General features: G+C 43.6%; 1 protein-coding gene across 1 annotated transcript in view; it reads left to right on the plus strand.

Annotated features, from left to right (window-relative positions):
- Positions 1-22,528, plus strand: part of LOC132831448 (NACHT, LRR and PYD domains-containing protein 3-like) — a gene marked incomplete at its 3' end in the record, with an annotated part of 45,878 nt that overhangs the window by 8,480 nt on the left and 14,870 nt on the right. The window contains exons 4-7 of the mRNA XM_060849606.1: positions 980-1,151; positions 1,252-1,317; positions 7,545-9,282; positions 12,147-12,233. Of these exons, the coding sequence (XP_060705589.1) occupies positions 980-1,151; positions 1,252-1,317; positions 7,545-9,282; positions 12,147-12,233 (2,063 nt within the window). The remainder of the gene's footprint in view (positions 1-979; positions 1,152-1,251; positions 1,318-7,544; positions 9,283-12,146; positions 12,234-22,528) is intronic.

A 22,528-nucleotide genomic window follows, 5' to 3' on the forward strand; every position in this document is an offset into this window, starting at 1 on the left:
TCTTCCTCCATTCTTTGCTTATATCTAATTTTTCTGCCTAAACCAATCTTTTTTGGTTTAATTTTTAAATGTTGACTCTTAGCTGCTCTCTGGGCAAAATAAGAATGGGCAATAACTGCTGGCACAGCCAGTGCTGCCTTTATCCTGTGAATGAATTTAAAGAAATATGATGTTCACATGTCAAGATGGGACCAGCAAAAAAACCTGCGCTTTCATCATGAGTCAGATAACATGGGAGAATGGCACTGAGCTCTTCAGACCAGAGCACAGATTCGGATAGACATTTTCGTAGCAATTTTAAAATCATATACCATGAGAAATCGGAGATGGTGATGCCATTGAATGAAAATGCTCATGTTGTAGGTAATTGCGGAAAATGATCAGTTACAACTCCCTGCCATGAGCATTACTTGCCAAATGAAAATCAATCCTGGCTGTCATTCAGGGCTTGCTGTACATTGTTGAAAGCAGTTGGTCCCAGGACACAATGCGGAGTAACTTAGTGATGTCTGGAGCTGAACAACAATTGTGTGCCTTTGCACAAGATATGAGGCCAACAAGTGAAGTGTTTTCCAGAAAAAAGGTTATTGACCTGAACCATAATTTTGAATGATGAACAGGTTAGGCTCAAGGGGCTGAATGGCCCATTTCAGTTCTTCACTGTTTCGCTCCTGATCAGAATAGATCTGTAAATCGCTCCTGACCAGTAACTACTTGCTGTCCTAAAAACTATTGTGAGGTAGTACGGTTGATGGACAGATCATGCTTGGTGGTGCAACAGCCTATTTCAGATTGCATCTTTCCAGAGAATGTTTAAAATATACTCATCCTAATCCCCCATGAATATGGATATGATGCAGTGACTGCTTTCCAGGCTCAGAACAAGAGGGATCGCACTACTGAGGAGATCCTTTCCTTCTCATTCACAGTATCTGTCTTTCACTTCATTGCTCAATCTATTAATGATTATTCTTTACAGGAAATCACTGAGCTCGCGAAGAAGAGAAACCGAGCGGATAGTTCCAAACTTCTCCTAAACCTGGTGATGGAGAAAGGCTCTCAGGCCCAAAGGGTGATATGGGAATCCTTTGTAAAAATGCGCCATGGTTTACCAAAGTTGGATAAATTACTGAAAACGATAGAGGAACATGGTACAGTAAAGTCTCACATTATTTAATTTCGGATTGGAGCATTTCATATTTTGCTGAAGTATTACACCAATCTAAATTAATGAAATCTAAATCTGAACAGGTTCTGATCCAATTCATTATATGGATAATGTCCGAAGTTTGTCTGAAATACCCAGTCACCTGAAAGGTAATTAACAACATGGAAATCTTAAACCAATTTATTTTCAATTCTGAAAAACAGATTGTCTGAGCTTAGCCATTTATGTGGAGTTTCATAGTCTAATAATCTAAAGTTCAGAAGCTGGGAAACACAAATCTAAGTAATTGGAGCATCCTTCAAATATCAACTGTTTTACATAGTTTCAACTTAGGATTGATCCCATTTCTCCTGTATGCTGTAGATGTGTGAGAATTGAATTATTTCATCAAATGAAACTGCTGGTACCTGTTGTGTACGACTTTTAGACAGAGAATCCCAATACCATGTGCAACCCTGTACACACCTGACAGGATCCCAATATACTTTAACGTCTATCCCTATGCACTTGGCATTTGAAAATAATAGCATTTTTAGTTTGATATATTTGGATATGCCTTTCCGATAGAGGGACAGAGAGGTGAAAATAAGTGAATTGAAACACTTTGTTTTTATTTCTTCATGCGATATGGCTCTCTGTATGTAGCCAGGTCATTTATTGCCCATCCCTGTTTGCCCAGAGGGTAGTTAAGAGTCAACCACATTGCTGTTGGTCTGCAGTCACATATAGACCAGATAAGGTAAGGATGACTGACTTCTTTCCCTTAAGGATATTAGTGAACCAAGTGAGGTTTTTTTTGCAATCAACAATGGATTCATGGTCGTCATTAGTCTCTTAATTTCAGGTTCTTTAATGAATTCAAATTCCACCATTTGCCATGGTGGGATTTGAACCCACCTCCTCAAAACATTAGCTGGGGTTTTGGTTTAATAGTCTAGCAATAATACCACTAGGTCATTGCCTCCCTGAATTGACATTACGTCTATACCATGGAAGTTGGCAGTTCAACTGAAGTGTTCGTAAATCTTCTGGTTGCTTATTCATCTGACTAGTTCATTTTGTAGTGAGGTTCACATTCTAAGTCTATCTGTGGTAATGATGTTTCACCCGTGTCACCTTCTGGGATGATTGGTGACCACCTTCATTTTCAAACGAATGTCTCCACTCCATTCGGAGTGGCAAGGAGAGAGGGAGTGGTGAAGCGGGGGGGACTGCCAGGAAGGGTGAGTGTTCCCGCATTAAAAGGGACTTACCTCGGGAGTCGGGCCTCCATTTGCCCAGAGGTGCCAGGGAGGAGCGAAGGACTTCTGGGAAGTCATATATTTGTGTGGTTGCTTTACCCGAAACACTAGATTACTTTAGATTAGATTACTTACAGTGTGGAAGCAGGCCCTTCAGCCTAACCAGTTCACACCGACCCGCCAAAGCGCAACCCACCCGTGCCCCTACATTTACCCCTTATCTAACACTACTCTGGTAGTGATTCCCACCCATCATCCTCTAACCAAATAAAAAGATTCTGTGTGCCAGATTGGTAAGGTAACGAGTTTATTTTTTATTCCTTATTTTTCAACAGGGAATTCTTTGGGAATTTAGAATAGTGGGAATGGAGGTTATGGCAGTTGAATGTTCCTCCTGAAGAATGTGGGAGGTAAGGGTCACCACTAGTGTCCCTGCTGACTACGTCTGTGGGAAGTGCACCCAACTCCAGCTCCTCAAACTGCGATAGGGAACTGGAACTGGAGCTGAATAAACATCGGATCATTCGAGAGGCAGAGGGGGTTAGCGAGAGGATTTACAGGAAGGTAGTCACTCCTCAGGTACAAGAAAAAGGCAGATGGGTTACAGTAAAGGAACGGAAAGGAAACCGGCAGGCAGTGCAGGGATCCCCTGTGGCCATTCCCCTCAACAATAAGTATACTGTTTTGGATACTGTTGAGGGGGACGACTTACCAGGGGAAAGCAGTGGGGCACAGGGCTCTGGCACAGAGTCTGTCCCTGCTGCTTAGAAGGGAAGGGGGAAGAAGAGCAGAACAGTAGTCATTGGGGACTCCATAGTTAGGGGGACAGATAAGAGGTTCTGTGGGGATGAGAGAGACTCACGGTTAGTGTGTTGCCTTCCAGGTGCCAGGGTTCATGTTTTTGGGATCCTTAAGGGGGAGGGGGAGTAGCCCGAAGTCATGGTCCACATAGGCATCAATGGCATAGGTAGGAAGAGAGATGGGGATTTAAGTCAGAAATTCAGGGAGCTAAGATGGAAGGTTAGAACTAGGACAAACAGAGTTGTTGTCTCTGGTTTGTTGCCCGTGCCACGTGCTAGTGAGGCGAGGAATAGGGAGGGAGAGGAGTTAAACACATGATTACAGGGATGGTGGAGGAGGGAGGGTTTTGGATTCTTGGATAATTGGGGCTCTTTCTGGAGTAGGTGGGACCTCTACAAGCAGGATGGTCTTCATCTGAACCAGAGGGGTACCAATGTCCTGGGGGGGGGGGGGGGGAGGTGGATATTCGCTATGGCTGTTGGGATGGGTTTAAACTAATCCAGCAGGAGGATTGGAACCAAAATTGTAGTTAGAGTATAGAAAAGGTTGAGAGTAGGGAGGTCCAGAATCAAGTTTCACGGACGCAAGATGGCACCGGCAAACAAGACATTGGTCTGAAGTACTTCAACGTCAGGAACATCCAGAATAAGATGTGTGAACTTGCAGCATGGGTTGGTACCTGGGACTTCAATGTTGTGGCCATTTCGGAGATATGGATAGAGCAGGGACAGGAATGGTTGTTGCAGGTTCCAGGATTTAGATGTTTCAGTAAGAACAGAGAAGATGGCAAAAGAGGGGGAGGTGTGGCATTGTTGGTCAAGGACAGTCTTACAGTTGCAGAAAGGATGTTTGGGGACCCGTCAACTGAGGTAGTATGGGCTGAGGTTAGAAACAGAAAAGGAGAGGTCACCCTGTTGGGAGTTTTCTATAGGCCTCCGAATAGTTCCAGAGATGTAGAGGAAAGGATAGCATAGATGATTCTCAATAGGAGTGAGAGAGACAGGGTAATTGTCATGGGGGACTTCAACTTTCTAAATATTGACTGGGAACACTATAGTATGAGTACTATAGATGGGTCAGTTTTTGTCCAATGTGTGCAGGAGGGCTTCCTGACACAGTATGTAGACAGGCCAACAAGGGGTGAAGCGACATTAGATTTGGTACTGGGTAATGAGCCCGGCCAGGTGTTAGACTTGGAAGTATGTGAGCACTTTGGTGATAGGTGTATATCACTGGGCAAGAGTTACAGCTGGGGGAAAGACAATCACGATGTGATTAGGCAAGAATTAGGAAGCATAGGATGGGGGAGGAAGCTGCAGGGGATGGGCTCATTAGAAATGTGGAGCTTATTCAAGGAAAAACTCCTGTGTGTCCTTGATAAGTATGTACCTGTCAGGCAGGGAGGAAGCTGTAGAGCGCGGGAACCATGGTTTACGAAGGAAGTGGTCAAGAGGAAGAAGAAGGCTTATGTTAGGATGTATAAAGTTAAAAATTACACAACACCAGATTATAGTCCAACAGGTTTAATTGGAAGCACACTAGATTTTGGAGCGACGCTCCTTCATCAGTTGATTGTGTACTTTCGGAGCATCACTTCGAAAGCTAGTGTGCTTCCAATTAAACCTGTTAGACTATAACCTGGTGCTGTGTGATTTTTAACTTTGTACACCCCAGTCCAACACCGGCATCTCCAAATTATATTAGGATGAGATGTGAAGACTCAGTTAGGGTGCTTGAGAATTACAAGGTAGCCAGGAAAGACCGAAAGCGAGAGCTCAGAAGAGCCAGGAGGAGACATGAGAAGTCGTTGGCAGATAGGATCAGGGTAAACCCTTAAGGCTTTCTATAGGTATTTAAGGAATAAAAGAATGATGAGAGTAAGATTAGGGCCAATCAAGGATAGTAGTGGGAAGTTGTGTGTGGAGTCAGAGGAGATAGGGAAAGCACTAAATGAATATTTTTCAACAGTATTCACTCTAGAAAATGACAATGTTGTCGAGGAGAATACTGAGATACAGGCTACTAGACTAGGTAGGATTGAGGTTCACAAGGAAGAGATATTAGAAATCCTGCAGAGTGTGAAAATAGAGAAGTTCCCTGGGCCGGATGGTATTTAGAGCTGAAAATGTTTTGCTGGAAAAGCGCAGCAGGTCAGGCAGCATCCAAGGAACAGGAGATTCGACGTTTTGGGCATAAGCTCTTCTTATGCCCGAAATGTCGAATCTCCTGTTTCTTGGATGCTGCCTGACCTGCGCTTTTCCAGCAACACATTTTCAGCTCTGATCTCTAACATCTGTGGACCTCACTTTCTCCCCGGATGGTATTTATCTTAGGATCTTCTGGAGAGCCAGGGAGGAGATTGCCAAGCCTTTGGCATTGATCTTTAAATTGTCATTGTCTACAGGAATAGTGCCAGAAGACTGGGGGATCGCAAATGTGGTTCCCCTGTTCAAGAAGGGGAGTAGAGACAACCCTAGTAATTATAGACCAGTGAGCCTTACTTCAGTTGTTGGTGAAGTGTTGAAAAAGGTTATAAGAGACAGGATTTATAATCATGTAGAAAAGAGTAATTTGATTAAGGATAGTCAGCACAGTTTTGTGAAGGGTAGGTCGTGCCTCACAAACCTTATTGAGTTCTTTGAAAAGGTGACCAAACAGGTAGATGAGAGTAAACCGGTTGATGTGGTCTGTATGGAATTCAGCAAGGCGTTCGATAAGGTTCCCCACAGTAGGCTATTGTACAAAATGCAGAGGAATGGGATTGTGAAAGATATAGCAGTTTGGATCAGTAATTGGCTTGCTGAAAGAAGACAGAGGGTGGTGGTTGATGGGAAATGTTCATCCTGAAGTCCAGTTATTAGTGGTGTACTGCAAGGGTCGGTGTTGGGTCCACTGCTGTCGTCATTTTTATAAACGACCTGGATGAGGGCACAGAAGGGTGGGTTAGTAAATTTTCAGACGACACTAAAGTCGGTGGAGTTGTGCATAGTGACGAAGGATGTTGTAGGTTACAGAGAGGCATAAGAGCTGCAGAGCTGGGCTGAGAGGTGGCAAATGGAGTTTAATGCTGACAAGTGTGAGGTGAGTCACTTTGGTTCGAGTAACCGGAATGTAAAGTACTGGGCTAATGGTAAGATTCTTGGTAGTATAAATGAGCAGAGAGATCTTGGTGTCCAGGTACACAGATCCTTGAAAGTTGCCACCCAGGTTGACACGATTGTTTAAAAAGGTGTTTTAGCTTTAATTAACAGAGGGATCAAATTCCGGAACCATGAGGTTATGCTACAGCTGTACAAAACTCTGGTGTGGCCGCACTTGGAGTATTATGTACAGTTCTGGTCACCACACTGTAAGAAGGATGTGGAAGCTTTGGAAAGGATGCAGAGGAGATTTACTAGGATGTTGCCTGGTATGGAGGGAAGGTCTTACGAAGAAAGGCTGAGGGACTTAAGGCTGTTTTCGTTGGAAAGAAGAAGGTTGAGAGGTGACTTAATTGAGACATATAGGATAATCAGAGGGTTAGATAGGGTGGACAGGGAGAGCCTTTTTCCAAGTATGATGACAGCGAGCACAAAGGGGCACAGCTTTATATTGAGGGGTGATAGATATAGGACAGATGTCAGAGGTATTTTCTTTACTCAGTAGTAAGGGTATGGAATGCTTTGCTTGCAACAGTAGTAGATTCGCCAACTTTAAGTACATTTAAGTCGTCATTGGACAAGCATATGGACGTACATGGAATAGTGTAGGTTAGCTGGTCTTCAGATTGGTATGACAGGTCAGCGCAACATCGAGGGCTGAAGGGCCTGTACTGCACTGTATTGTTCTACTGCTCTAAAAATAATGTTCCACTATCCATCTACTCTGTCAATCAATCGTATTCATGATAAGAAATACCATTAACATGTGAACCTTGCCCTTCACTCCCTTGGAGTGAGTAGATTCCTTATCTGTTCAGCCTTTCTTGATAAGGATAACCTTCCACTCCTGTTTGAATGTTTTGAGCCATATTGCTTTCATATTTATTATATGGAAACGAGAACATTTCTGTGATGTGTAATTCTTATTCAGTCTAATATATTAACCATTAGAGGGAAATGATCACTTTGTCGAAATTTTCACGTTCAGTAATCACCAAAACTAAAACAAATTGAATTTTTTTCTCAACCATCCTTCACTTCAAGTGACGTTTTCATGAACTGAAGTTTAATTTCTACACAATCCTAGACTGAATCTGTGCACTAAATGCAACATTTTACTGTCCAGTTAAAACAAATTGAGACTTTTTATTTTTCTTCCATGTTAATATAACTTTCTGTCTATTTTAATTGAAGATGTTCAGCAGAAACACAAGGAAACTCTCCGGGTACAAACTGAAACATTGAGAGTGAATACTATCCTAATAAAGGAGAAGGTGAAGGTTTTCCAGCTGATTGATCGATATGCTGAGCTAACGGTCATTTCTACTGTTCGAGATCGGACGCTTGTAGAACATGAACTACTGGCAAGAGGCCGAGACCATGAAGAGTGGAGAGAAAAGCATCTCCGTCGTGAACTGGAAAAAATCAGAGCTGATCAATTGTTCTATAGCAGCTTTTCTCGGAGAAAATTTAACTCTGGGGGTTCAGCAGCAGTGAGTGGAGTCCCAGGAATTGGAAAAACAACAATGGTACAAAAAATTGTTTATGATTGGGCCATTGGGAAAATATACCCAGAATTTCAATTTGTTTTCAGTTTTAAATTCCGGGATTTAAATGCTATCAACTGCAGAATAAATCTGAAGAGTCTGATACTAGATCTATATCCTTACTTTGGGAATGTTCTTGGAGAGCTCTGGAAGAACCCAGAAAGTTTGCTGTTTATATTTGATGGTTTGGATGAATTCAAGGACAGTATTGATTTTTCTGACAGCCGGAGAAATGCAGAGCCTCCGCTGATGTGTATGGATCCTGATTGCTGGTGTGAAGTGTCTGATATTGTGTATGGTTTAATCCAGCGCAAGCTGCTCCCAGGATGTTCAGTGCTAGTGACCAGCCGTCCCATTGCATTGCATTTATTGGAAAAGGCTGAGATCAGTGTCTGGGCTGAAATCCTGGGATTTGTTGGTGATGACAGGAAGGAATATTTCAACAGGTTTTTTGAGGATCAGACAGTGGCAGCAGCTGTTTTCAAACATGTGGAGGAGAATGAGATGCTTTACACCATGTGCTACAACCCTTCGTACTGCTGGATCCTCGGTCTGTCACTGGGTCCCTTTTTCACAGAAAAAGACATGAAACGGCAGCAAGTGCCCAAGACCATCACCCAACTCTATTCCTACTATATTTACAACATTCTGAAAAACCATAGCCGAGAGATTGAAGATCCCCGTGATGTGTTACTGAAACTTGGTGAGATGGCCTTCGCAGGCGTCTCTGAGAAGAAAATTGTGTTTCGGAATGGAGATTTGATCCAGTACAATCTGCAACCCTCCCAGTTCCTGTCTGGGTTCCTGATGGAACTGTTGGAGCGAGATGATTCTGTCCACAGTGTGTTTTACACGTTTCCACATCTCACCATCCAAGAGTTTGTAGCTGCACTCGCACAATTCCTGATCGCACATCCCAAAAACATCCAGAATCTCCTTGGTGAAGCCCACAGTAAGGAGGATGGGACGTTTGAAGTATTTCTCCGTTTTGTAGCTGGTCTCTCTTCCCCACAGGCCGCACAGCCCCTGGTGAAGTTTCTCGGTCCATTTCTTCATCAAACAACCTGTCAAGTTATTGAATGGGTAAAGAAAACCCTTATCAACTTTGCTGGAAGTGCAATGGATAACAGTGGGAAAAGAAGCCTCCTGATGATGATGCACTGTCTGTTTGAATCTCAGAATAAAGCACTGGCTCAGGCCACAGTGGGATCTGTGAAAATACTTAACTTTGATGGATTGCAACTCACCCCTATTGACTGTGTGGCCCTCTCTAATGTCATTGGGTTTTGTGATTCAATAAAAGAGCTCAGACTACGTGAATGCTATATTCATTGTGAAGGACTCCAGCGGCTGGCATCCGTTCTGCACAAATGCCACATCTTGAGGTACCTACTTGTTCACTACTTTGATTGATGATAAACCACTTGCTATGTTGCCAAAATAAACAACTTTTTCAGCTCAAACAAAGGAGGCAGAGTCAGAAAAACTTCGGAAGATAAGACGAGTGTGAAATGCTGAGTAATAAAATAAGAATGATGCTTTTGCTGACCAGTTGTTGGTCTGCTTAGTGGATTCTTGTAGAGCCTGACCATGGAAGTGAGATGAAAAGGAAAAATGTGGTATTTATTCACTAGTCTAGAACATAGGTCCTCTCAGTATTTTAAACACCAGTGGTGTGAAAAAATAATTTTTAAAACAATGCTAACAATTTAAAACATCTGTTTTAAGCTGCACAAATCACGAAGGAAGACAACTGAAGTGTCATCGGAAATAATACTCTGGTTCCTTAAAAGGAATGGGACGTATTTGAAATTGAGATAATTACTTTAAATGACTTTTTAAAGTCTAATTATTTATGTGGATCACAGTTCAGTCAAAGAAGGAACCTGCTGTTTTAAAGACTCCAAATCACAAAACGTCCATACATTGATCAGATCTTGCATGTAGGGTACAGTCTCTGAAAAAAATTGCAATGATAAATAACAGAGGTTTTTAACAGTTCATTCCCATTGAGTTTATGCCTGGAGTTGACTCCGAGAAATTCCCTTGAAATGTCAAGAAAAGCTGCACCTGCTGTAAATATGTCTTGTATTGAATGACGAATGCAGTAAGAAACTCCCCTTCCTATAAACCAAGACAACTGTGATATTTCAACAATATAATGACAGAGAATAAAATTTCTTCCTTACATAAAATTCAGTGGACTGGATTTTATAGCAACAGCTAATGTAGTTTCATAGTATTAGTCGCCATGAAATAGTCGAATAGTGTGGTGCTAGAAAAGCACAGCTGGTCAGGCAGCATCTGAGGAGCAGAGAGTCTATGTCTTGGGCATAAGCCCTTCTTCATCCACCCCAAAATAGTATAAAGATTAAAATGATGTGCAGTTATCAAGTACAAGGAATTGCTGGTTTCTGATTTAATTCATGGAAAATTGTGCCATTCCCTCAAATTCCCAGATTTCGAAGGATCCAAAATGAGAGAAATTTTCCAGAACTTGGCAGGGCCAGCCACTGAGCTTCTGGAGATTCAAATCTGATTATTGAGGAATGAAACCAATATGAAAGGAAAGAGTTGAATTATTGTTTACTGTTCTCTTCTGTCTGTAATCAGGGTGATTTTAGTTTATTTTCTTATCTATTTTCCTTTTGGAATTAGGCCATGCTGTTTAATCTCAAAATCCATGTTTGTGAAGTTCAGTTTTTAAGTGACTGTCAACGACTCTTGGGGATTAAGACCAAAAAACTGGTTTAATCCACGCAGGCTACTGGGGATTAAATCACAGCCAATGCATTGGCAAGTGGGCACACGTACAGACCCAAGGAAGCAGGAAAGAGAGTTTAAAAGTGTGAATTACTCTTTATTTCCAGCAAAGGAAAGGTATTAGCTTAAGTAATGTGAATTTGACTCCAATAGAATGAATGTTTGTAGTTAGCTTGTAGCAGCTCTGCTGGTGGATTACAGTTGGGATTACAGCAATAATGTTATTTTATGTGGGGTATTCGTTTACTTTGCAGGATTCTAACCAGAAATAAAACCTGAATAACTTTTCTCAGTTTCTCATGTATAAGTTTACTAAGGAAAACTCTATTAAAGTAAGTAAAAGACTGTTCTAAAACTTCCAGGGACACACTTAAAAAAGAAACTGTTGTTGGATGAAAGAAGAAAATATTATCGAGCGAATATAATAGCCCTTCTCCACTGAGGTCACTGAAATTTTTTTATTTGCCAGTACATGCTGATCTTCTCTAGGTTCACTTCCTTGCAGGAAGCACTGAGTGACCAGAAATTATGAAGTTCTCTAACTTATTGGTTAAAAGCAACACCTTCCAGGGAATAGTGATGATGAATAAACTGACTTTCCTCCAGCTTCAAGTATTTCCTACTGCAATGAGACATATCGCTTCCCCTTCAATAGATCAGAAGACTTGTGGCAGTATTGTTCACATTCACGAGCTGTTCAGCTGCCCAAAACCCAATCACACATTTGTTGGCAGACAGCTGGCCGTTGTCATCCACAGCTGGTCACATCTCCACAAACCAATCAGCAATTTTTGCAGACTAAATCTGATTTTGTGTACACACGGTGGTATCACCCTGTCTGCAGCCAGTCATGAGGTGGCATGGTGGTTAAGTGATTAAGATCTGTTGTCTCCGAGCAGCAGTGACCCAGGTTCAATTCCAGCCTTGGATGACTGTCTGTGTGGAGTTAGCACATTCTCCCCGTGTCTGTGTGGGTTTCTTCCGGGTGCTCTGATTTCGTCCCGCATTCAAAAGATGTCCTGGTCAGTGTATTGGCCATTCCAAATTGCCCATAGTGTTACATGTATTATTTTTAGATTTTTTAGATTAGATTACTTACAGCGTGGAAACAGGCCCTTCGGCCCAACAAGTCCACACCGACCCGCCGAAGCGCACCCACCCAGACCCATTCCCCTACATTTACCCCTAACATTAGGGGCAATTTAACATGGCCAATTCAGTGTGGACTTGTTGGACAGAAGGGCCTGTTTCCACACTGTAGGGAATCTAATCTAAACTAATCCTCATTGATTGAACAAAGCAACACTTTAAATGCCACTTAGACTGAGTGTTGGCAACTTACTTTAGTGTGGTGCAATACGTTCCAAAACTTTCAATTTTAACATTGTCCTTTTCCTATTTCAGTCCACAATCAAAAACTACTTCCTGTTTCTCAGCCTCCTGATAAAAACTCAGTCCATATTAATGCACATTTCTCTCTGTTTAGACTGCGTGGTAATGATCTGGAAGATTCCAGAGTGAGAATCGTGTGTACGGCTCTGAAGAATCCAGACTGTGAAATAGAGAGACTGGAGTAAGTACCTGAGTGAGAGACTATTTACAAAAACTGGATGTCTGACATTGTGTATTATTGTCATCATCAGGAATACTGCTAGCTGTAATATACATTATGGGTAGAGACAGTGATATCAGGTAGTGAAAATGGACATGGGGAAGAATGTAAAAAAAAGAGAACATTGCATTTTTTGGTGGTTATAGGAACACATGATATTCCAGAATAGACCACACTGTTGTTATATTTGCATCAAAATCAGTTGCAGAGGTGAAACACAGACATCTATTATAAACCGACTGACTCCCACAGCTACCTGGACTACACCTCCTCCCACCCTGCCCCCTGTAAAAACGCCATCCCATATTCCCAATTCCTTCGTCTCCGCCGCATCTGCTCCCAGGAGGACCAATTCCAACACCGCACAACCCAGATGGCCTCCTTCTTCAAGGACCGCAGATTCCCCCCAGACGTGATCGACGATGCCCTCCACCGCATCTCCTCCACTTCCCGCTCCTCCGCCCTTGAGCCCCGCTCCTCCAACCGCCACCAAGACAGAACTCCACTGGTTCTCACCTACCACCCCACCAACCTGCGCATACAACGTATTATCCGCCGCCATTTCCGCCACCTCCAAACGGACCCCACCACCAAGGATATATTTCCCTCCCCCCCCCTATCAGCGTTCCGCAAGGACCACTCCCTTCGTGACTCCCTTGTCAGATCCACACCCCCCACCAACCCAACCTCCACCCCCGGCACCTTCCCCTGCAACCGCAGGAAATGTAAAACTTGCGCCCACACCTCCACACTCACTTCCCTCCAAGGCCCCAAGGGATCCTTCCATATCCGCCACAAGTTCACCTGTACCTCCACACACATCATCTATTGCATCCGCTGCACCCGATGTGGCCTCCTCTATATTGGTGAGACAGGCCGCTTACTTGCGGAACGCTTCAGAGAACACCTCTGGGCCGCCCGAACCAACCAACCCTATCACCCCGTGGCTCAACACTTTAACTCCCCCTCCCACTCCACCGAGGACATGCAGGTCCTTGGACTCCTCCACCGGCAGAACACAACTACACGACGGCTGGAGGAGGAGCGCCTCATCTTCCGCCTGGGAACCCTCCAACCACAAGGTATGAATTCAGATTTCTCCAGCTTCCTCATTTCCCCTCCCCCCACCTTGTCTCAGTCGGTTCCCTCAACTCAGCACCGCCCTCCTAACCTGCAATCCTCTTCCTGACCTCTCCGCCCCCACCCCACTCCGGCCTATCACCCTCACCTTGACCTCCTTCCACCTATCCCACCTCCATCGCCCCTCCCCCTAGTCCCTCCTCCCTACCTTTTATCTCAGCCGGCTTGGCTCTCTCTCTCTTATTCCTGATGAAGGGCTTATGCTCGAAACGTCGAATTCTCTATTCCTGAGATGCTGCCTAACCTGCTGTGCTTTGACCAGCAACACATTTGCAGCTGTGATCTCCAGCATCTGCAGACCTCATTTTTTACTCTGGCTCACTGTCAATTTTATCATGTTTCAGTAATTGGTTTCTATCCCTGAGATCTTGTTTTCTTGTGTTATCATCTTTATTTACTACCTAACCTGCTCCTCCAGTGCCCCTCTCATCTATTCCTCACCCACTACTGCTCACATATCCTAGAATAGTCCAGAATCCCTGGTGCATTTTTAAAAAAAAAGTAATTGTGCATCCAGACAAACGGTATCAGTCCAGAACTACCCTTCATGGAGCCTGATATTTATCACTGACATAGCTGAAATGGGGAAATTCGGCATCCTGCTCTACACTTAGGCGACTGGAGGTCCTACTGAATCATGTTATCCTGAAGGGGGCCCTCCTCTTCTTCTAGAACTAACAGAATAGGCCACAACACCAGACCCTGTGAGCCTGGTCTGAGGATGCTACCTGGAGCAGTATGGTCTCAGCCGCCTGGAAGAAAGCCCTGCACTCTAGGGGGAAGGACAATGATTTTCTCGAATCCACCACAGTAAATTACAGAATCTACTTCTGCTACCTCATACTCACACTGTCTCTGCTGCTGCATGTACCTCACACCCATCCTGGTACATACTGTTCCATCTTCCCTTACTCACCCAGTTTACCCCCCCATCCACCCACCCACATCCTTAACCCTGCATGGCCTCTGTGCTGCCTACTCAGAAGGCCACACCACATTTTTCCCACCATCGTTAGCTGTGACAGCCGTGTCACCCACTACCATTTCCCTTAATCTATCCCTTTTCCTTATTTCAGCAGAAGATTGCCCACAATAAGGCAGAGAGAGTCAAGACAGGTGGTGGACTGCCCAATATTCAGCTCTTTCTCCCTTATGAGGAGAGGATCCTGACTGACCACCCCAAGCGGCTGTCTGACAGTGTCCCAGCTTCTGGACTGATATCAGAGGCTGCCCTGGATTCTCCTATGACTGTGTACAGTTGGCACACACATTTCCTTGCTTTACTTCTGCTCTAAACAACAGGGCAGTCAGTAGTACTCTAGGCTTGGTATCTTTGCTTAAAGGGGAAAAAGTGCTTAAAGGCAAGGCAAAGCAAAGATGCTGTGAGCATCTGGACAGCACGCAGTCACTGAGCCCAAGAGTTAATCCGGTCTGATCCATCAGCTTGGTCTCTGTCACTGAGCACAAATGTCTTTACAGTAGCATTGTAATGCAGTTCTGACTTGGTCCATTGGAAGTGCACCCAGCTCTAGCTCCGCACAAACTACATTAGGGAACTGAAGCTGGATGAGTTTTGGATCATTCGGGAGGCGGAGGGGGTTATTAAAAGAGGTTGGGAGGTAGTCACACCTCAGGTACAAGAAAAAGGCAGATGGGTTACTGTCAGGAGACAGAAAGGGAACTGGCAGACAGTGTAGGGAACTCCTGTAGCCATTCCCTTCAATAACAAGTCGGATATTGTTGGGGAGGATGACTTACCGGGGTAAGCCATGGGATACAGGTCTCTAGCACGAAGTCTGTCCCTGTTGCTCAGACGGGAAGGTGGAAGAGGAGCAGAGCATTAGTCACTGGGGACTCCATAGTTAGGGGGACAGATACCTGTGGGAATCAGAGAGACTCACAGTTGGTGGGTTGCCTCCCATGTCCCAGGGGGAGGGGGACCATCCCCAAGTCGTGGTCTACATAGGTAGGAAAAGTGATGGGCATTTAAGGCAGAAATTCATGGAGCGAGGGTGGAAGCTTAGAGCTAAAACAAAGAGTTGTTATTTCTGGTTTGTTGCCCATGCCATGTGCCAGCAAGGCGAGGAATAGGGAGAAAGAAGAGTTGAACACGGCTACAGGGATGGTGCAGGAGAGTGTATTTTGGATACCTGGATAATTGGGGCTCATTCTGGGATAGCTGGAACCTCTACAAACAGGATGGTCTACACCTGAATCAGAGGGATACCAATATCCTTTGTGGAAATTTGCTAATGCCCTTTGAGAAGGTTTAAGCTAATTCAGCCGTGGGATGGGAACTTAAATTGTCGCTCCAATGTCCAGGAGGTTGAGAGTAGTGTGGTCACAAATATGGTTTAAGGTCGCAAGTTTGCACCAGCAAGCAGGAAGGTGGTTTGCAGTGTGTCTATTTCAACGCCAGGAGCATCCAGAATAAGATGGGTGAACTTGCAGCATGGCTTGGTACCTGGGGCTTCGATGTTGTGCAATTTTGGAGATGTGGATAGAACAGAGACAGGAATGGCTGTTGCAGATTCTGGGGTTTAGAACAAAGAAGATGGTAAAAGATGGGGAGGTGTGGCATTGTTAGACAAGGACAGTATTAGGGTTGCAGAAAGGATGTTTGAGGACTCATCTACTGAGGTGGTATGGGCTGAGGTTTGAACCAGGAAAGAAGAGGTCACCTTGTTGGGAGTTTTCTATTGGCCTCTGAATAGTTCAAGATGTAGAGGAAAGGAAATCAAAGATGATTCTGGATAGGAGTGAGAGTAACAGGGTAGTCATTATGGGATATTTAATTTTCCAAATATTGGCAGGAAATACTATAGCTTGAGTAGTTCACATGAGTCAGTTTTTGTCCAATGTGTGAAGGAGGGTTCTCTGACTCAGTATGAAGATAGGCCAACAAAGGGTGAGGCCACATTGGATTTGGTACTGGGGAATGAACCTGGCCAGGTGTCAGACTTGGAGGTAGATGAACACTTTGGTGTTAGTGACCACAATTAAGTTATGTTTACTTTAGTGATGGAAAGGGATAGGTAATATCACAAGAGTTTTAACAGGGAGGGAAAGGCAATTATGATGTGATTAGGCAAGATTTAGGACGTTTAGAATGGGGAAGGAAAGTGTGGGGAATGGGCGGGTTGAAATGTGGAGCTTATTCAAGTACCAGCTACTGTAAATCCTTGATAATTATGTACCTGTCAGGCAGGGAGGAAGTGGTCAAGTGAAGGAGCCATCATTTACTAAATAAGTTGAATCTGTTATCAAGAGGAGGAGGAACGCTTATGTTAGGATGAGACGTGAAGGCTCAGTTAGGGCGCTTGACAGTTACAAGCTTACCAGGAAAGACCTAAAGAGAGAACTAAGAAGAGCCAGGAGGAGACATGAGAAGTTGTTGGCTGATAGGATCAAGGAAACCCGTAAAGCTTTCTCTAGGTATATTCAGAATAAAAGAATGACGAGAGTAAGATTAGGGCCAATCAAGGACAGTAATGGGAAGTTGTACATGGAGTCCGAGGAGATAGGAGAACTAAATGAATATTTTTTGTTGGTTTTCATACTGGAAAAGGCAATATTGTTGAGGAGAATACTGAGGTACAAGCTACTAGACTAGATGGGATTGAGGTTCACAAGGAGGTTTTAGCAATTCTGGGAAATATGAAAATAGAGAAGTCCCCTGGGCCATATGGCATTTAGCTTGGGATTCTCTGGGAGACCAGGGAGGAGATTGCAGAGCCTTTGGCTTTGATCTTTGTCATCATTGTCTACAGTAATAGTGCCAGGAGACTGGAGGATAGCAAATGCTGTCCCCTTGTTCAGAAGGGGAGTAGTGACAACCCTGGTAATTATAAACCAATGAGCCTTACTTTAGTTTTGGGTAAAGTGTTGGAAAATGCTATAAGAGGTAGAGTTTATAATCATCTAGAGAGGAATAAGTTGATTAGGTCACGATTTTGTGAAGGTTAGGTTGTGCCTTACATACCTTATTGAGTTCGTTGAGATGGTAACCAACAAGGTGGATGAGGATAAAGCAGTTAATGTGATATGTATGGATTTCAGTAAGGCATTTGAAAAGATTCACCACGGTAGGCTATTGCACAAAATACAGAGGCATGGGATTGAGGGTGATTTTGCGGTTTGGATCAGAAATTGGTGAGCTGAAAGAAGACAGAGGGTTGTGGTTGATGGGAATGGGTTAGTAAATTTGTGGATGACACTGAGATCAGTGGAGTTCTGGACAGTGTGGAAAGATGTTGCAGGTTACAGGGAGACATAATGCTGGGCTGAGAGGTGGCAAATGAAGTTTAATGTGGAAAAGTGTCAGGTGATTCACTTTGGAAGGAGCAAAAGGAACAAAGAGTATTGGGCTAATGGTAAGATTATTGGTAGTGTAGATGAGCATAGGGATCTCGGTGTCCATGTGCATAGATCCCTGAAAGTTGCCTCCTAGGTTGATAGGGTTGTTAAGAAGTCATACGGTGTGTTTGCTTTTATTGAGAGAGGGATTGAGTTTCAGGGCCATGAGGTCACATTGCAGCTGTACAAAACTTTGGTGCAGTCACACTTGTAGTATTGCGTACAGTTCTAGTCACCATATTATGGAAGGATATGGAAGCTTTGGAAAGGGTTCAGAGGTGATCTACTCGGATGTTGCTTGGTATGGAGGGAAGGTCTTGTGAAGAAAGGCTGAGGAATATGAGGCTGTTTTCATTAGAGAGAAGAAGGCTGAGAGGTAACTTAATTAAGACATTTTAGATAATCAGAGGGTTAGATAGGGTGGACAGTGATAGCCATTTTTCCTGGGATTGTGATGGCTAGCATGAGGGGACGTAGCTTTAAATTAAGGAGTGATAGATAAAGGACAGATGTCAGAGGTAGTTCCTTTACTCAGAGTGTAGTAGAGGCGTGGAATGCTCTGCCTGCAACAGTAGTAGACTTGCCAACTTTACGGGCATTTAAATGATCATTGGATAAACATATGGATGAAAATGGGATAGATAGGTTTCAGATTGGTTCCACCGTTTGACACAACATTGAGGACCGAAGGGCCTATTGCCCTGCACTATTCTATGATGATCTCTGGAGCACTACATCCTTGTGCAGTCCAGGCCATTAGAAAAGCTTTTGTACCTTAGCCTGAGTTTCCGTATACCAAGATGATGTTCTACAGGTAGTTCATGTGCGACCCAGAACACTTCCTGTCTTTATGCTACTGGCAAACAATCTGGTGCACTTCTGCCCATTTCTCCTCTGCACTTATCTGCCGTGGTCTCCATTTTTGTCTTCGGATTCTATCTTTAAGATAATAACCCTCAGGAGTATCCTCTGCCTCCTTTTCTGAGTATGCATCAACATGTTTATCTTTTATTTTCTTGTCTGTTGCAAGTCCCTTAGCTTTTCAGGACGAAACACTTCTGTCTGACCCTCTGACTGTATAGGTTTTTCCTGCACCATTACATTAAACAGGGGGTCCACTAACTGAACCTCAACTCCTTCATCTGTCTCTTTAGCTTTTGTCTTATGCTGTGACTTTGATAGTGGGATCTGGTTACTATCTGGGAAAATATCTGGGTTTTTTAAAACTCCTCAGTTCCCATGTCTTCCTTGGGCTTTTCTGCAACAAGGGGTGCTGTTTCTACCTTGGATGCTGCGAAATCATTCCCAAGAACTGAATTCCTGGAACTGACACTCTTGTCAATTACTCCTATGGATACTTCCCCAGTCTTGGGTTGGCACTCCTGATCTTAGGCAGGGGAATGCTGTATTTCTGTCCATCTATCCCACAAATTACACTCTCTCAGCTAACACGGCAGCAAGGGTGCAAATACGTTCATTGGGTTTTGAGAAGATTTGTCGGTCAGGTTGAGGTTCTGGATGTAGATTTGCTCGGTGAGCTGAAATGTTTGTTTTCAGATGTTTCGTCACCATACTAGGTAACATCGTCAGTGAGCCTCCAGATGAAGCACTGGTGGTATGGCCTGATTTCTATTTGTGTTTAGGTTTCCTTGGGTTGGTAATATCATTTCTTGTGGTAACATCATTCCGTGTTCTTTTTCTCAGGAGGTGGTAAATGGGATCCAAGTCAATGTGTTTGTTGGTAGCATTCTGGTTGGAATGCAATGCTCCTAGGAATTCTCGTGTGTGTCTCTCTCTCTCTTTGGCTTGTCCTCGGATGGATGTGTTGTCCCAGGCGAAGGGTGTCCTTCCTCATCCATGTGTAAGGATACTAATGAGAGGTGGGGGTGGGGTGGAGGTGGTTGGGGGTGGGGAGGGTGGGGGGGGAGTGGGTTCATGTCTAGTTGATGTTCATGAATACTGATGGCTAGTTTTCTGCCTGTTTGTCCAATGTAGTATTTGTTACAGTTCTTGCATGGTATTTTGTAAATAACATTAGTATTAAGTGTCTGTATCTAGTCTCTCAAGTTCATTAGCTGTTGTTTTAGTGGGCTACAATGATGCCAAGAGGTCTTTGATGTAGGGAAGAGTGGCAAGAGTTTCTGGACGTGTTTTGTCTGCTTGTTGGGGTTTGTTGCTGAGAAATCAGTGGACTGTGTTCATTGGTACCCGTTCTTTTTGAACACTGTATTGGTGATTTTTCTTTGCTCTGCATAGTTCTTCTGTGCTGCAGTGTGTTGTTGAAATAATGTTTTAATACAGCTCCATTTGTGGGTGTTGGGATGATTGCTTCCGTAATTCAGTATTTGGTCCTTATGTGATGTTTTCCTGTAGATGCTGGTTTGAAGCTCCTCATTGGCTTTTTGCTCTACGGTGATATCTAGGAATGGCAGTTTGTAGTTGTTTTCCTCTTCTTTAGTGAATGTTATGCCAGTAAGGGTATTATACTTGATGTTCTTGAAGGTTTCCTCTAATTTGTTTTGTTTAATGATGACAAAGGATTCATCCACATAGCGAACCCAAAGTTGGGGTTGGATGGTTGGCAGAGCTGTTTGTTTGAGTCTTTGCAATACTGTCTTTGCTAAGAACTCTGATATTGGAGATCCCATGGGTGTTCTGTTGGTTTGTCTGTAGGTTTTAATGTTGAAGGTGATCTATTGTCCTTTTCGTGATGAAGTGGTGTTTGGTGCATGTGTCTTTGGTTCTACTAATAGCATAGTCAGTGTTCCTTGGCCAGGTTGATGTTGATCAATGTGAACAGGGCTGTTACATCAAAGGAGACCATTATTTCACCCTTTTCTATCTTGGAGCCTTTGGTCTTCAGGAATTCTTAGGTGGAGTGGATGGAGTGGCGTGAGTCATCTTGTCAGTGTTTAGTGTTTGGTGTAGCTCCTTGGCCAATACGCTCATGTCTTGCTTTTGGAGATTGATTAGATTCTGTCTCTCTAAATGCTTTCCCTTCTCTTTACTCACAGAGGCGCATTCTTTATCGAGATCCGGCACTAACTCCATAGCCAGTCCCTGCTGAGGCTGTGCACTCTCCTGCAGCTCCTCGACTTTTTTTGGGTCTCCTTTATTACTTTCGCTAATGCCACTGGCTTAGCTGCTCCTGCCACGTCTTTTCCCACAGTGCCTTTCTTCAACAGCCAGCACTGTGTCTTTACATGTCCCACCTTTTGGCAGTGAAAGCACCTTTTCCTAGTACCCACCTTAAACCACCAGCACTGAAATGTTTTGTGTCCCACTCTATTACAGTGAAGACACCCAAGTCTTTTAACTCCTGTCCACACTCTTGGGGTTCTTTTTTCACCTGTGGTAAACTGTTACCAGTGTACTCTACTCTACTCTTTGTTTGGCACGTAGGATCTCCCCCTCTCCCAATATCTATCCCTCACAGGATGAAGTTCTTGCCGGAAGCTAAATTTTGCCGTATGTACCAATGTATATTCATGTGCCACCTCTGCTGTTGTTCCCACTTCTTAAACTTTCTGTTCTTCCCCATGAATTCTTATCATCCCTGGAAGTGAGTTTTTAAACTGCTTCAGCAGAAGAATCTCTCGTCATGCCTCCGGTCTTTTTTAGTCCCGCATCCATCTAACAAAATTGCTATGTTTAAGTCTTTCAACTCAACTTGGTTCCTTCTTTATGTTTCTGAACCGCTGTCTATATGCTTCTGGTACCAATTCATATGTACTCAAAATAGCCTGTTTGATACCTTCATAATTGCTTGACTCCTCAGATGACAGCACTGCCTATACCTCACTAGTTCAGCCCACCGGCTTAGTCTGAACTAGCATTACTCACAAGTCCTCTGACCACTCCATCTGCCTAGCCAATTCTTCAAATGAAATAAAGAAGGTTTCTTCATCTTTCTGATCAAATTGTGGCAGTGTTGTAACATTTTTGTATATATCGCTATCTTCTGTCTTCATCTCCGTCCTGTTAACTTGACTTTCCTGACTAAGTCGTAAGGTCTGAGGTTCAAATTCTCTCTCCTTTTCTCTTTCATTTCTCTCTATCTCTCTTTCTCCTTGCCTAGCTAAGAGCCTTCTATCTCTTTATTTTTCCTCTCTCTCTTTATTTATCTTCTAACTCATGGTGGCTAAGTGGTTAACACTGATGCCTCACAGCACCAGGGTCCCAGGTTCAATTCCAGTCTCAGACGACTGTCTGTGTGGAGTTTGCACATTCTCCCCTTGTCTGCGTGGTTTTCCTCCGGGTGCTCCAATTTTCCCCCCCACAGTCCAAAGATGTGCAGGTTAGGGGAATTGGGGGTGGTAAATTGCCCATAGTGAGAGATGCATTAGTCAGAGGGAAGTGGGTCTGGGTGGGTTACTCTTCAGAGGGTCTTGTTGGACCGAAGGGCCTGTTTCCACACTAGTAATTGTAAGTTAGGTTTTTTGAACTCTACTGCATTTGTCTGTTTCTCTGACACACCTAAGTGATTGACCAACTCCTTTACTATTTTTGCTTTACTTTTGTCTTGGTTAAACCCAATTCTAACCTCTTTGCTAATTCTAAAGGAATGATCTTTTTCGATCCTTCGAAAGATTCTTAGCAAATTTGGGAATCATCTTCAGACCCCAGAACCTCTTTAGCAATCTTAAGAGCCACTTTTAATTTAACCAACCACAAGTTACCAAAATTATATAAATTGTCTCACCTATGTTTTTCTAAAAGATCTAGGACACTAATCGGCAAGTGTTTAAATCTGCTAGGAT

The sequence above is a fragment of the Hemiscyllium ocellatum genome, chromosome 33 (genome assembly GCF_020745735.1).
Source record: "Hemiscyllium ocellatum isolate sHemOce1 chromosome 33, sHemOce1.pat.X.cur, whole genome shotgun sequence".
NCBI lineage: Eukaryota > Metazoa > Chordata > Chondrichthyes > Orectolobiformes > Hemiscylliidae > Hemiscyllium > Hemiscyllium ocellatum.